The following is a 13,029-nucleotide window of genomic DNA, read 5'->3' as shown; positions in this document are numbered from 1 at the left end:
CACACTTTAGGTCTTTTATTGGGAGTAAACAGACGGGCGCCAACAAAAAAAAAAACAGCAAGAGGGGCTTTGCTTTTTTGTCTGCCTGTGAGAGAACGAGGGAATAAAACAAACATCTGGTTTGGACTAAGTTAACTGCCGCGGTGGTGGCGACGCAGGGATACAGAGAGAGAGAGAGAGAGAGACAGACGGGGTCTGTTAACCGCCGCTGCCGTCAGATGTGCAACGTCGCGTGGTTTTAGGAGGAGGAGGAGGAGGAGGAGAGGCACCGAGCCACGGAAAAAATGAGTGGAGGAGCTCAAGGAAGGGCAAAGTCAGCAGGGAGGGAGAGAAAGTGTGACGGCGTGGTGGGCAAAGATGAAGGGCGAGAGACTCTGAGAGGGAGTGAGAGAAAAAAGAGATGACAAACACTCACAAACAGCATATTTAACGTGACTGAAATAGCTTCATTTCATGTGGCACCAGGAGAATTTACCCACTTCTCGTTTAATAAGAGAAAATCTCCAGAGCCGAGGAGATGCGTAAGCTGGTGTAGCTAGCTTAGCTTGTGTTGAAGTGTCAAACCTTTCATCTCCCCGATAAAATGCTGGACTGCTCCTTTAAAAGGAGCTGCTCCAAAGATTTCACGCTCCGTTAACCAAGAGAAACAGCTGTTAGATTTTATTTTCTCCGCGTGCAAGCAGATATGATTCAAATGCAACATTGGTCGCCGCGTCGAGGCTACGCCCGTTTAACGTCTCGCTCTGTTTGTGTAACCTTCTGCCTCAAGATGAGCTTTGGATTCAGCTGTTAGCAGAACGTTAGCGATATCTGAAACTTCCAGCGTATTTTGGCGCCGTCTATAAGAAGGGGACGGACGGCGAGAAGCTCGGGGGGGGGGGGGGACACTCAGAGAAACAGAGGGATGAAGGAGGGGGGCTGTCAGCCGAGACCGCGGCTCCATGCTCTATTTTCGACTACCACATAATTGAAACAGTATTTACCGCAGTTCATTCAGACTCTCCACATCTGATGTGTGGTCGACTGTACAGCAGGAGTTAAATACAGCTGTGGGGGGGGCTCAAGATGTTTTTTTTAGTTTTTAAAGAAATGCTTGAATTGCGCTTTTGATGCCTGGAAAAAGAGTTGAGTGTGAGCGACGTGCGGCGGCGTGGGGGAGGCGTCTGGAGCCGAGCTGTGGATGTTCATTAAGCAGCCATAAAACATGATATGTTTTCTCCTTTATGAGCTTTGCCTGTTTAATTATTCATCAGCCACACACACACACACACACACGGCATCCGTGTGTGATTATACACACACATCGGAGAGTTCTTCAGCAGCGGAGATACTTCGGTTACACGAGTTAGCATGAGAGGGTTTGTTTTGAGGGTCACATGTTCATGTCTTCTGTCAGGTATACACGTTAAACACCTTTCTGTGCTTCTCGATTTTCCCTCTGCAGACTTTTGTCAGTAAACAATCTGAGTCCTACACTAAGTTGAAACTGTCCAACGTGACAGAGAAAGACGCCGGCAAGTACTGGTGTCGCGCCTCAAACTTTGTAGGCAAGTCGGAAAAGGTGTTCTGGCTTAAGATACACAACGAAGGTAAATCCCGAGAGCCATCCGCCATCGCTAAACTCCTCTGCTGCTGCTCCTCCTCTCTGCTCTGGGTGTGATTGGCTCAACAATGGGGCGCACACACACTTCCTGTCCTCACGTACTGTTAGCTGCTGGCTACATATCCGTCCAACCTTGATTTAGATCAATAGCAAACAGTATTACAACGTTAATTACTGCAGTGCCAATGAAGGATTCGCCCTCACTGTCCCACCTTTACACACATACACACCCCTCTAACCAAATCACTCCCAAACACACACACACACACACAGTCAGACACATATTGATTTTCCTGGGAGTGCCTTCTCCGGCTGCATAAATATGCTTTTATATGAAAGCATGCGGCAGGACTTTGATTCATAACAGGGTCTGGGTGTCACTGTTCATTACCAGAGCCTGGGGAACAAGCCCACCACCACCTCCTCACAAATACACTCCCCTCCCACACACACACACACACGCACGCTAGGCCACATCAGAAAGTGCATGGGAAATGCATTTCCCAAGCAACCATCAGAAGAGCCATTAGTCAAAGGCAAAAACCTGCAAATGTTGGATCCTTTGAGTAAAAACAATGCTGATGTTGTTTTTTGATCTAATCTGGGAATCTTGGAAAGTTTTTTAATGCTTGCTATTATTATACTGAGCCAATCAGAATTTGTCTGGCTTTAATTACATAAATCCTTTAACTTTTGGACAGAAACACACACGCACACGCACACACACACACACACAGAATGGAGTCCTTAAAGAAATGAGTTTTCAGGAGAATTGAAGCAGCTACCAGGAAAAGAAAGCTTCGCCCCATTAATCCACAGCAGGTTGGTTTTTTTTTTAAAAAAAAAAGAAAGTGCAACCGTGATGGACCCCTGAGGCACCCCTAGAGGAAAAGTCTTTTCCCGCTCGGGAAAGGTCAGGGTGGGTAGTGAGGTGCTGTCCTTTCTGCTGGGTGAAGGCATCTGCTCTGCTTTGGTGTCAGGCCAACATACTCCTGGTCTCATTTAACCTCTCTGCTGTATTTAGTGACAAACTAATGGAAACCGTCGAGTCCTCGGAATATTCCAGAGTTCCCTGTCTGTCTTTAATGAGCTTTAGGATTTGATGAGACCCTCCCAGCTGGAGCTCTACCTTGCAGGTGCTGCTTTGGGTGTTCTCAGGTGCTGGTGCTGCTGCCGTCAGCAGAAACCAGCACTTCCTGTCCTCTCCCCTGGGGTGTGCGGTGTTTCTTTTCACAGGCTGTGGGCTCACCATATCTCCTCTTCTTCATATCCCTCTCTCATCCTCCACAGACAGCTGATATTAACACCACAGATAAGGAGCTTGAGGTTCTCCTCTTGCCCAATGTGTCTTTTGAGGATGCGGGCGAGTACACTTGCCTGGCGGGGAACTCTATCGGCTATGCTTTCCACTCTGCCTGGCTGACGGTGCTTCCAGGTATACGTTTCTGCGGGGCGATGGGCTCTTGATTTCTCCTGAAATTATTACATCAATCTGTTTTTGTTTTAAGTTTGGACCTAATTACCAAGCTTTTTGATTGCTATAGTGTTGCACACTCCTCCCCTTAAACCAGGTTACCCTAAAGCCAGTCCACCGAACAGGTGTGGTGTTGGCAGCGATGTCTGTAGGAAACCGCTTCTGATGCTAAATCCACCAAGGCTAATATGTATTAAAGGCTAATTTTTGTGGTGCGAGGAGACCCATCATTTTGTTTTGGTCTTCTACCGTCATTTTAGTGTTTAATCTCTCTAAATCAGAACGATCGTCAGTTTAAACGTCTCAGGGCTACGAGGTTAAAGACATTTCTGTGTTTGGGGTTCAGCGCCATGATTGCGTCACCATGGCGATTACCTTCTGCGTGCAAAACACAGAAAACGGCTTCCTGTAAACTGTTTGGGTGGAATGTGCAACTATTAACGTAATTTACTGCTTTAAATGTTATTTTTTTAATAGTTTAAAGGTGTTAAAAAGGTGATAATTACGTGACTTTCCTGTGCCGGGACAGAAGTGAGCCCGGAGAAGGACGACTTCTATGCCGACATCCTGATTTATGTGACGGGCTGCGTGCTCTTCATCCTCGCCGTTGTCATCATCGTACTCTGCCGCATGAGGATGACCACGCAGAAGACGTTGCCCACGCCGCCCGTGCAAAAGCTGTCCAAGTTTCCCCTCAAGAGACAGGTAACAGAAAGTAGATACAAGATTTGCACAGACTTTCCCCTCTTCCTCTCTTTGCCTTCGGCTCGGTGGGTCTGAGATGAAAATCATTTCAACGGATTCACCAGCAACGCTTTTATTGACGTTCAAATTGAGATTCTGTTCACATAACTGGCTGCATACGGAGACCTGGAACCAGCGCTGCCTGCTGGAGTTCCTGGAATTCCTGGGAAACCTTTTCATTTCTACAGTCTATCGGTTGAATATCAGCCACAGACAGACTGGATCCCTGAGCTCCAGCAGCCACATTTAATAATTTGCCACAAAAATCAGCTTAAACTAGATTCAGGAACGAATCATCCAAAGCTGGAAGGAGCAGAACTGTCTGGACCAGATTGTGGCACGTCTCCCAAACTTTACGCTGTTTTGATGACGCTGTGCGGACGTTGGGGGGGGGGGGGGGGGGGCCGTCGGTGACATGTGTTCACATTTATCTTGGAGCAGGTTCAGCACAGAGATATTTATGCCCCCCTGTGACTGTCAGTGTTAGTCTCAGATTTCACTCTCACACTCGCCCCCATCAACTGTCGGGGAGAAACATGAAGAAGAGCAGCTGCGGCGACGATGACCAAAGCAGCACCGAAACCTCTGCTCATCCAGGAAGTCACAGTCCAGGTTTTAGCCTCCAGGTTCTGGTGAAAATGGGAAGACGGTGGTGAAACGTGCACTCCTCAGTGATCCCCTTTACGTCCTGGTTTGGGCTGAAGCAGAATATTCTGGAGGTTTGCTGAAAGCAGCCAGGTACAGGAAGCTCCTTCTGTGAGAGATGCTCTAATTGTTGCTGTAAATCTGGGCTCGTCTTCATCCTTCATATGAATGTTCTTATAAGGCAGCGCTCTCAGAGCTCTTATTGCATTTCTCTGTAATCTTTGCTTAGTTTTTGTAAAGCTAATCTTCTGGTTCGCTCCTTCTTTTTCATAACTCTGACTCAATCCCCCATAAACCCCTGGCATGTTCTATCAGATATTACTTTTCAGGCCTCAGAAACTGTGGTCGGAGCGTTTTTGTGTTTTTGGGGGGGTTTTAACGCTTCACGGTGTCTCTGCCTGTTAGCTGCGGTGGAGGAGCTGAGGGTTGTAAGTGGGCATGTTTGTTCCTGCAGACAAACAGATTCATCAAACGCAGGGTCACGGCCATCAGCCGCCCTCCCCCAGCAGACAGATAAATGGTGGGAGGACACTCGGGCCTGTAGGACAGTGTGCTGATGGATTGAGTATCCAGCCCACCTTGGCGAGCGCCGGCCTCCTCAGCGTCCATCATTTGTCTTCGTTAGCGCCTGGTTCCTCCCGCAGACGGGCTGGGGGGTCTTCTCTGTGAAAACTCCCCAGAAGTTGTTCCTCAGATGTCCCCCCCCCCCCCCCCCCCCCACCGCCGGGGCTTTGGTTCTTCCTGTCTTCCTCCTGTCCACCTGCTCACTCGAGCTTCATGGCGCCCTTTTTCCGAAACGACAACAGTTTTCTTTTTGCACCCAAGCAGGTGTCCTTGGATTCCAACTCTTCCATGAACTCCAACACGCCGCTGGTGAGAATCGCCCGCCTGTCGTCGAGTGACGGGCCAATGCTCGCCAACGTCTCTGAGCTGGAACTGCCACCTGACCCCAAATGGGAGTTTCCTCGTACACGGTGAGAAAAGCTGATGAGCAATACTGAGAAGCTGCCGAGACGGTTTGGTCCAACTGCTGGTTTCACTCTTGCTTCAGGCTGACTCTGGGTAAACCTCTGGGTGAGGGCTGCTTCGGCCAGGTGGTCATGGCCGACGCCGTCGGGATTGACAAGGAGAAGCCCAACAAGCCGCTGACCGTCGCTGTGAAGATGCTCAAAGGTTCGTGGTGTTTCTGATGGAGATGTTTTACTGGTCGTCTTGGCTCCGCCTGTAAACCTTTTCGTTTCCTCTCAGACGACGCCACAGACAAAGACCTGTCGGACTTGGTGTCAGAAATGGAGATGATGAAGATGATTGGAAAGCACAAAAACATCATCAACCTGCTGGGAGCGTGCACGCAGGACGGTGAGGCCCCAGCACCCACATCCGAATGGGCTCCTGTCCCTGTGGAAGACTCTCTGACAGTCAGCATGTGTCTCCTGCAGGTCCTCTGTATGTCCTGGTGGAATACGCCTCCAAGGGTAACCTGAGGGAGTACCTGCGAGCCCGCCGGCCGCCCGGCATGGATTACTCCTTCGACACGTGCAAGATCCCAGACGAGCAGCTCACGTTCAAAGACCTGGTGTCGTGTGCCTACCAGGTGGCCCGGGGGATGGAGTACCTGGCCTCGCAGAAGGTCAGTCAGAGCTGGTCTCTAGACGCTCCAGCTCGTCCTTCGCCTCCTCGGCGGTCCTGACGTGTCCCCGTTTCCTCCCACAGTGTATCCACAGAGACCTGGCGGCCAGAAATGTTCTGGTGACGGACGACAACGTTATGAAGATCGCCGACTTCGGCCTGGCCAGAGACGTGCACAACATAGACTACTACAAGAAGACCACCAACGTGAGTTTCTCCACCGTCTGACCTGAGGTCAGAGCTGCGGGATCCGTCCTCGGACGTTTTAAAAGATGTTTGTGAGAACGGTGTCGGCATCCGAGGCTAACGGACTCTCATGGCACCGATCAGAACAGTCTGTGTTGTGTGTCCCCATCTCGGTTGGGCTGATCCCTGTGGTTCTGTTGTTGCAGGGTCGTCTGCCCGTGAAATGGATGGCCCCGGAGGCTCTGTTTGACCGGGTCTACACACACCAGAGCGACGTGTGAGTTTGCACAAACGGGATGCTGCGTTCCGACTGTCCGCTCATGGAATCCCATGTGTTGAAAAGTGGTGACTGAGCGCGTTAGCGTCAAAATGTTGAGCTTTTGAGTGTGGAGCCTTGGGCGAATCGTCCCCGCCCGCTCCCGCTCCGCTAAATCCCGAGCTTTTCTCACATTCCTTCCCCGCGTTTCTTCTTTTATCTTCGACATCGCTGCGGTTTTACGCACGCAAATCCAACTTACGGCCGAGCTCGAGGAGACGAGGAGCCCGACGGCGCTCCCCTCGGGGGGCGTCTCTACACCAAACGCAGCCTTCCTGACCCCTAATTGCTCCTGCTCAGCAGAAGAAAGGCCAGTTTACGTGAGGGGGTCACAAAGTCAATCTGTTATTGCGGGAGCTGAATGCCCCCCTCGCCCAGACAGAGTGTCCCCAGCGCCGCCGTCCAAGCCAAACACGGGCTCCTTTCAACACTGGCTTGCCGTATGATTACATCGGACTGGGAACCGGCCCGCGAGGAGAATCGGCCCGCTCTGTTATTTCAGCAGGTCTGGATTACACAGTCGATCCCGCCGCCAAACACCGCCTCCCTCCATTTATACAGTAGTTGCTCTGCAGCCAGTTTACCCTCACACACCCCCCAGACGCCAACTTATGACCCAGGAGGGCTTTTAGTGAAATATGTTTTTAATTTGTCAAACACTCAGAGTCAATCAGCGAGCAACACACACGCGGGACAGTTTGGGGGTCTCGGTGAGGGAACCCGATCTATCGGGCACCATCCAACACAGTCAGACAGATCAAACAGGTGCGTTTACGCTCTGCAGCTTCAGAGGTGTCAGGATGCAAACGCTGAGAGATCGTTTCACAGGAAAACCATTTATACCTTTTTTGAATCCAAACATTATCTTTGGTGATGCAGATGATGGACGGACAGGTTTGCATTGATGCCAAGTCCATCCGATAACCGACCAGATTATGAGCCTCTGCTGGCATCTGGACTGGCCTCTAGGTGGCGCTTCCACCAGTGATTCCAAACAGCGTCTCCTTTGATCCTGGATCATCTGAGCTGACCCAGAAACAGTGAATTCCTTCGCATCGTGAAGCTCCGGGAGAGTCTCTTCTCCTTTTGAATATAGATGTTTATCTGTTCTGGGGTCCTGGAGCTTCTGGTCTGGAGCGTGGCTAATCAGATTAAGAGCGCCACAGTGGGAGGAGGATGTGATTGTGACTGACTGGTAGAACCAGTCCAACAATAGACCTCTGGTTTAATAGACCTCTGTTATCTGATGGTCAGGAACACGGCGCCGGTCTCTGGCGAAGGTCTGAAAATGCAGTAAAACTTTCAGGGTTTTTTCTCCCACTGATAATCGGGTCAAGATGAGATCCGATTCTGATCAATGGTCGACCGACAACAGATAAATATGGAAAAGTTCTGCTACAGCTCAGCAGACAGTATCAACCTAAAGAAACAAGGTTCTGGGTCTTGGAAGGTGCTGAAATTTATGAGGGTTCATGAGAGAAAATCTAATAGAACCAAGTGAAAACATTCGTTCTGGCCTGGAAGTTATTAAAACGATGACTCTCCTGCGTGGCTCCCGTTCGACCCCCCAGGGTGCAGAAGTCAAATGACTTCTCTCTTCATCACCTCCGCTGTCGTCTTTTACGACTATTGACCGACTCTCCCGGAGTCCCATCGATCTGTAAACGTACGCAGCCATCCACGTTCCCCCGGAGCAGCTCTGTTTGTGTATCTGCCATCTTCTCCACACCCGGTGGACCTCACATCTGCTTCCATCTGTGTGTCCAGGTGGTCCTACGGGGTCCTGATGTGGGAGATCTTCACGCTGGGAGGGTCTCCGTACCCAGGGATCCCGGTGGAGGAGCTCTTCAAGCTGCTGAAGGAGGGACACCGAATGGACAAACCCACCAACTGCACACATGAACTGTACGTGTCTCTGTCACGAAGCCTTGTTTAGACGTTATACTGTAGACCCTCTGAGGGGGCAGGCAAAGATCTCCCAGCACCCCCTGCTGTGAACTCCAGGTTGATCACGAGCCTCCGATCAGTCTCTCGTTATTCCTGAGGCTTCCTTTTCTGTAAAGTGCTGAATTCTGTCAGAAGCTACACAGCGATGAGCGGCTTCCTAGCCTGAAGGCCAGGCCGCCGCCGCCTCGCACGTGTGGCTGCTCGCCGTTAGTGCTCCAGGTTGACCGCGTGCTGCTGTGGCGTTTGCAGGTACATGATCATGAGGGAGTGCTGGCACGCCGTGCCGTCGCAGAGGCCCACCTTCCGACAGCTGGTGGAGGATCACGACCGGGTGCTGTCCATGACTTCCACAGATGTGAGTCTCCCCGCACAGCTGCCGCTCACACACAATTACCCACAATTCAACAGTTGCTTCAGGCGAAACGCATGACTCGGGTTGGGGCCTCGACCCCCTGATCTAACCTCCCGCCCCCCCTCTGACAGGAGTACCTGGACCTGGCCGTGCCCTTTGAGCAGTACTCCCCCACCTGTCAGGACTCCAACAGCACCTGCTCCTCAGGAGACGACTCGGTCTTCGCCCACGACTCGCTGCCCGACGAGCCCTGTCTTCCCAAGCAGCCCCCCAGTAACGGGGTGATTCGGACATAACGGCGGCGCCGCCCCAGACGCCGACCTGGAAACCTCTGCATGCTTCCACGCCTTCTGGGTTCGTCTTAAACTCTCGCTAAAGCGTTTCCCCCCCCCCCCTCTCAGACTCCTGAAGGATTTACCGGGTTTTTTCTGTTCTAAAATGAAATTATATTTTTCTACTTGGGCCAGTTTTCTTTTTTAACGGACAAACCTGCATGGTGAAACCATTCCGTGCCTCCGCCGTGGAAACCTCCCGAGACTGATGGATGCACGAGGGTGGGGGGGGGTCCGTGACTGGATGGTGATCAGACGGGCGAGGACTTCGCAGTTTAACCCGGAGGTCACGGGGTCGCAATAAAAGTCAAGGAGACGCGGATGAAGGCTGGGATGGACTCGTTCTTCCGATGACTCTTTTTTCATGAATTTCTACATCAACTTCCCGTTTTTCATACGTTTTGTGATATTTGGGGGGGGGGGGGCAGCCTCAGAGGTGAAGTTTCAGGGCCATGATTGAATCGCACAGGTCCTGGAGGGTTTTTAAGGATTTCAGAGAAAAACTTTACTGTAAATATATAAACGCAGATAAAGAACAGCAAAGTTCTGTTTGGAGGTTCCGAAGACACTGTCGTCAGCGTGTAAAGCATTTAATCATTTAAGTGATACAGGAAAGTTTATCTGATTATTAACATGTATATTTGTAAAGATATTTATAGATTTAACAGGTGGTTCTTAGGGCCTAGTTTAGTACTGTACGCAAAGATTTTAGTTTGTTTTTTTAACTTATTTTACGACAGAACTGCGACGTTTTCCTCATAGCCGGCAGACTCATTTTTTTCAGTTTTACAGAAGAATGTGGGACCGAAGGACTCGTCCCGGTCAGGGTGGACGTTTGCACCGACGGTCTCTCGCCGGGCGAGAAGGGGCGGAGCTAGGAGACACAATACCTCCGTTTCCTCCGGGAACTGAAGTACTCACGGGAATGTGGACATAAACCGCAGCGAGCTGCGAACCGTAAAACGCCTTCAGAGAGCTTCGACAGCCCGTTAGCGGAAAAATGCCCCATTAATCATCGTGAAAGGTCACCAGCCGCCGCAGAACCTGGACTACATTTCCCAGAATCGACTGCAGAAACTTACTCGGCATTTTTCACTGATGCGTTTGGGAACTTTGAATTGAGTTAGAATCCTTTCACATTCTCATACGTCAGTTTAAGATGTTTGAAAAGGTCCTGCAGAAAACTTCAAATCCCACAATCCCCTGCGTCTAAGTCGTATGTTCTTCCTGAAAGCCAGCAAAGAGGCTTTTGAAGGCCCCAACCAGCCGAAATAAAGTTAAAAAAAAAACCTTAAATTTAAACATTTAGGGTCAAGACATACTAACGTACGGCTGTTTCACGTTCTCGCTGCTCTATAGTGTTAATGAAATGAAGGAAGATTAAAGAAAAGGTATCTATAATGTGTACATATAACTATATTTGTTAAAGAAGACTCTGAAGTCTGTGGTGGATCCTTCCTCCAGCTTAGTGCTAGCAAAAGTGCCAAATTGGTCTTAAAAGTCTGTTTCAGCAAGTTCACAAGCAATTGCTGCACTGTGGAATGTTAGCGTGCACGAGAGGGGAAATGTTTACAGAATCTGCTCGTAGCAACGGGACGTTCGGGCGGCATCGAAGGGTCGAGAGACTGAATTTGCTCGCTGCTAAACGGTGGAAACAGTCGCAACACTTTGCTGTGCAACGGCCTTGAGCTGAAAGTCACCAACAAGGCTGAACTTCCTGCATCTCCCCTATATTTAAAGTACTTAAGTGTGTAAATTTGTGCTGAATTGTGCTACACTGGGAGATTTGTGTGTGTTTGTGCGCACCAGAATACTTACTCTGCGCTGGTTTATGCACAGAAACGGGGTCTTTGTAAAGTCGCGGGTGTCGTTTTGCGGTTGTGGCCAAAATCTACGAAGTGCCTGGAATCATCAAAGAGAATCAGCTGATTTTGATCATGTTTGAATGTATAAAAAAAGAAAAAAGAGGGGAAAATGTAAAGAGAAAGGCCAGATTTATTTCCTTTCGTGCAAACAAAAGAGAGAAAAAGGCACTTGTGTAAAGGTTTGGATGATCTAATGAAACAGAGGCTGTCTTGTTTTATTTATTCCTCCATGCTGGGTAAAAGCTTTCCCTATGGCGAGAGTATTTTTATTCATAACTGTCTGCTTTTCAGTGTTCATTAAAGAGCCCGATGATGAAGATGATGTAATGACGGTGTAGCTCGTCAGGCTTAATTTATGCTTGATTTTATTCCGACCACCCTTCCCCTCTCCCTGCGCTCACTTTTAAAACGCCGCTGTTGTTTTTAACACGCGTCATGTTTGTGTCTGAGCCTCCTGCTCGTCTGCACAGCGAGCAGCGATCTGAAAGCAATTAAGAGACTTTAAACTCCGACCTCGCTCGCACCTCATCTCAACACACACAAAGTGCGTTTACTGACGCCGTCTTAAATCTGAGGGACACGTCTGTCCACACGCTTGTCTTAGAATAAGATTTTGGTTTTTTATGTTGACGAACGAGCAGCTAATTTTGTCCAGTTTGACCCATTTTCACTGATCCGTTTGCTAACTCATAAACAAGCAGCAATGAAAGAGGTTCATGGCTGTTTCCTGCTGTTGATGCTAATGATTAGCAGGCCATTGACAACATATCTGATCTGATGCACTTTTAAGAGCATTAAGACCATTGTTCCAGTACACTGAATGCCAATTAGCCTGACGTATTCATGGGAATTTATAAAATCGTGTGGCAGCAACAGCTCAACACACGCCTGAATATTTTTTCAGGAGAATCATACGTTTAGGTTTTTTTGTGAGAAAACCTTGGTGTTTTAGCCGCTAGCATCAGATGCTATTTCTGTCACTGCAGTTTGTTCGATTTAGGCCAACGTTTTTGAAGCAATAACGGATGATTAGCTGAGACGAGCAGCAGACAGATGTTAAAAACAACAGCTCCTTTTAGGAGTGACATATTTTCTATTTACTGGTGGATGCATAAGCAGCCTGAGCAGGGAGGGATTATTACTGTATGTACAGTCACACATCGGCCTTTAACCACACGTCTTATTTATTCTCACTTCTGCTCCAACCAGAAATGAAAGCCAGGTTCGAGCGCCTCCTCATTTTCTTCCTTTTCTAACCTTAATTTATAGTTTGATCTACGCTTCCACGTTGCTGATGTACAGGGGTAGATTTTTACGTAGCAGTGTGAGCTAATTTGTTAGAATCTGAGAGAGGGATCGATCTTCACACACAGTTTCATTCCAGGTTTTCCAAACAAAAGAGAAACAAACCCCCCACAGGAATTCTTCCTCCTCCCTCTGGATCCATGTTGCTACCATAGAAAAAGTGGAACTAACCGTTTATTTTGATTTTGTTTGTGTACCTGTCTGATCACCGTGAACCATGTGTAACATTCCACCACAGCTTCCCCTCCGGGCAGAAACTATTCACAACTTTGTGTTTCTCTCTCTGTGCCTGACAAACTTTACTGTCAAAAAAAAAAAGGTTTTCAATAAACATGTTATAATAGCGCTGGCTGTCCCGGCTCCCTCTGTGCCAGGAATATTTATCTGGGTGGAAACAAAGACACAAAAAAAGAAAAGGATGAAACAATGACCCAGACTGAGCTGGTGATTCATGCAGAACGCAAGTTGAGAAGGTTGTTTCAGCGAAACCACAAGGCTGCAGAAGACGCAGCGTTTATTCGGTCTGAGCCAAGTCTGACTAAACAAGACTAGATGAACCACAACCATGTACAAACTGCATGTATAAACAGGAGTTATAGCAGGTTTTTCAGCTTCTAACACATTTTGTTAG

General features: G+C 48.9%; 1 protein-coding gene across 3 annotated transcripts in view; it reads left to right on the top strand.

Annotated features, from left to right (window-relative positions):
- Window positions 1-12,744, top strand: part of fgfr3 (fibroblast growth factor receptor 3) — a 37,282-nt gene extending 24,538 nt beyond the window's left edge. Inside the window, exons 8-18 of one of the 3 annotated variants that reach the window (XM_011620155.2) lie at window positions 2,894-3,038; window positions 3,607-3,782; window positions 5,295-5,440; window positions 5,518-5,639; window positions 5,715-5,825; window positions 5,906-6,096; window positions 6,180-6,302; window positions 6,488-6,558; window positions 8,365-8,502; window positions 8,794-8,899; window positions 9,028-12,744. In XM_011620155.2, the coding sequence (XP_011618457.2) occupies window positions 2,894-3,038; window positions 3,607-3,782; window positions 5,295-5,440; window positions 5,518-5,639; window positions 5,715-5,825; window positions 5,906-6,096; window positions 6,180-6,302; window positions 6,488-6,558; window positions 8,365-8,502; window positions 8,794-8,899; window positions 9,028-9,192 (1,494 nt within the window). In that variant the 3' untranslated portion in view covers window positions 9,193-12,744. Of the gene's footprint in view, window positions 1-2,893; window positions 3,039-3,606; window positions 3,789-5,291; window positions 5,441-5,517; window positions 5,640-5,714; window positions 5,826-5,905; window positions 6,097-6,179; window positions 6,303-6,487; window positions 6,559-8,364; window positions 8,503-8,793; window positions 8,900-9,027 lie in introns of all 3 variants that reach the window. The other 2 variants (XM_029828127.1, XM_029828120.1) reach the window with 2 other exon arrangements.
- The last annotated feature ends 285 nt before the right edge of the window (window positions 12,745-13,029 follow it).

This window comes from Takifugu rubripes, chromosome 2 (genome assembly GCF_901000725.2).
Source record: "Takifugu rubripes chromosome 2, fTakRub1.2, whole genome shotgun sequence".
Lineage (NCBI taxonomy): Eukaryota > Metazoa > Chordata > Actinopteri > Tetraodontiformes > Tetraodontidae > Takifugu > Takifugu rubripes.
The sequence above is the reverse complement of the archived record's forward strand: the minus strand, read 5'-3'. Positions and strand labels throughout refer to the sequence as shown.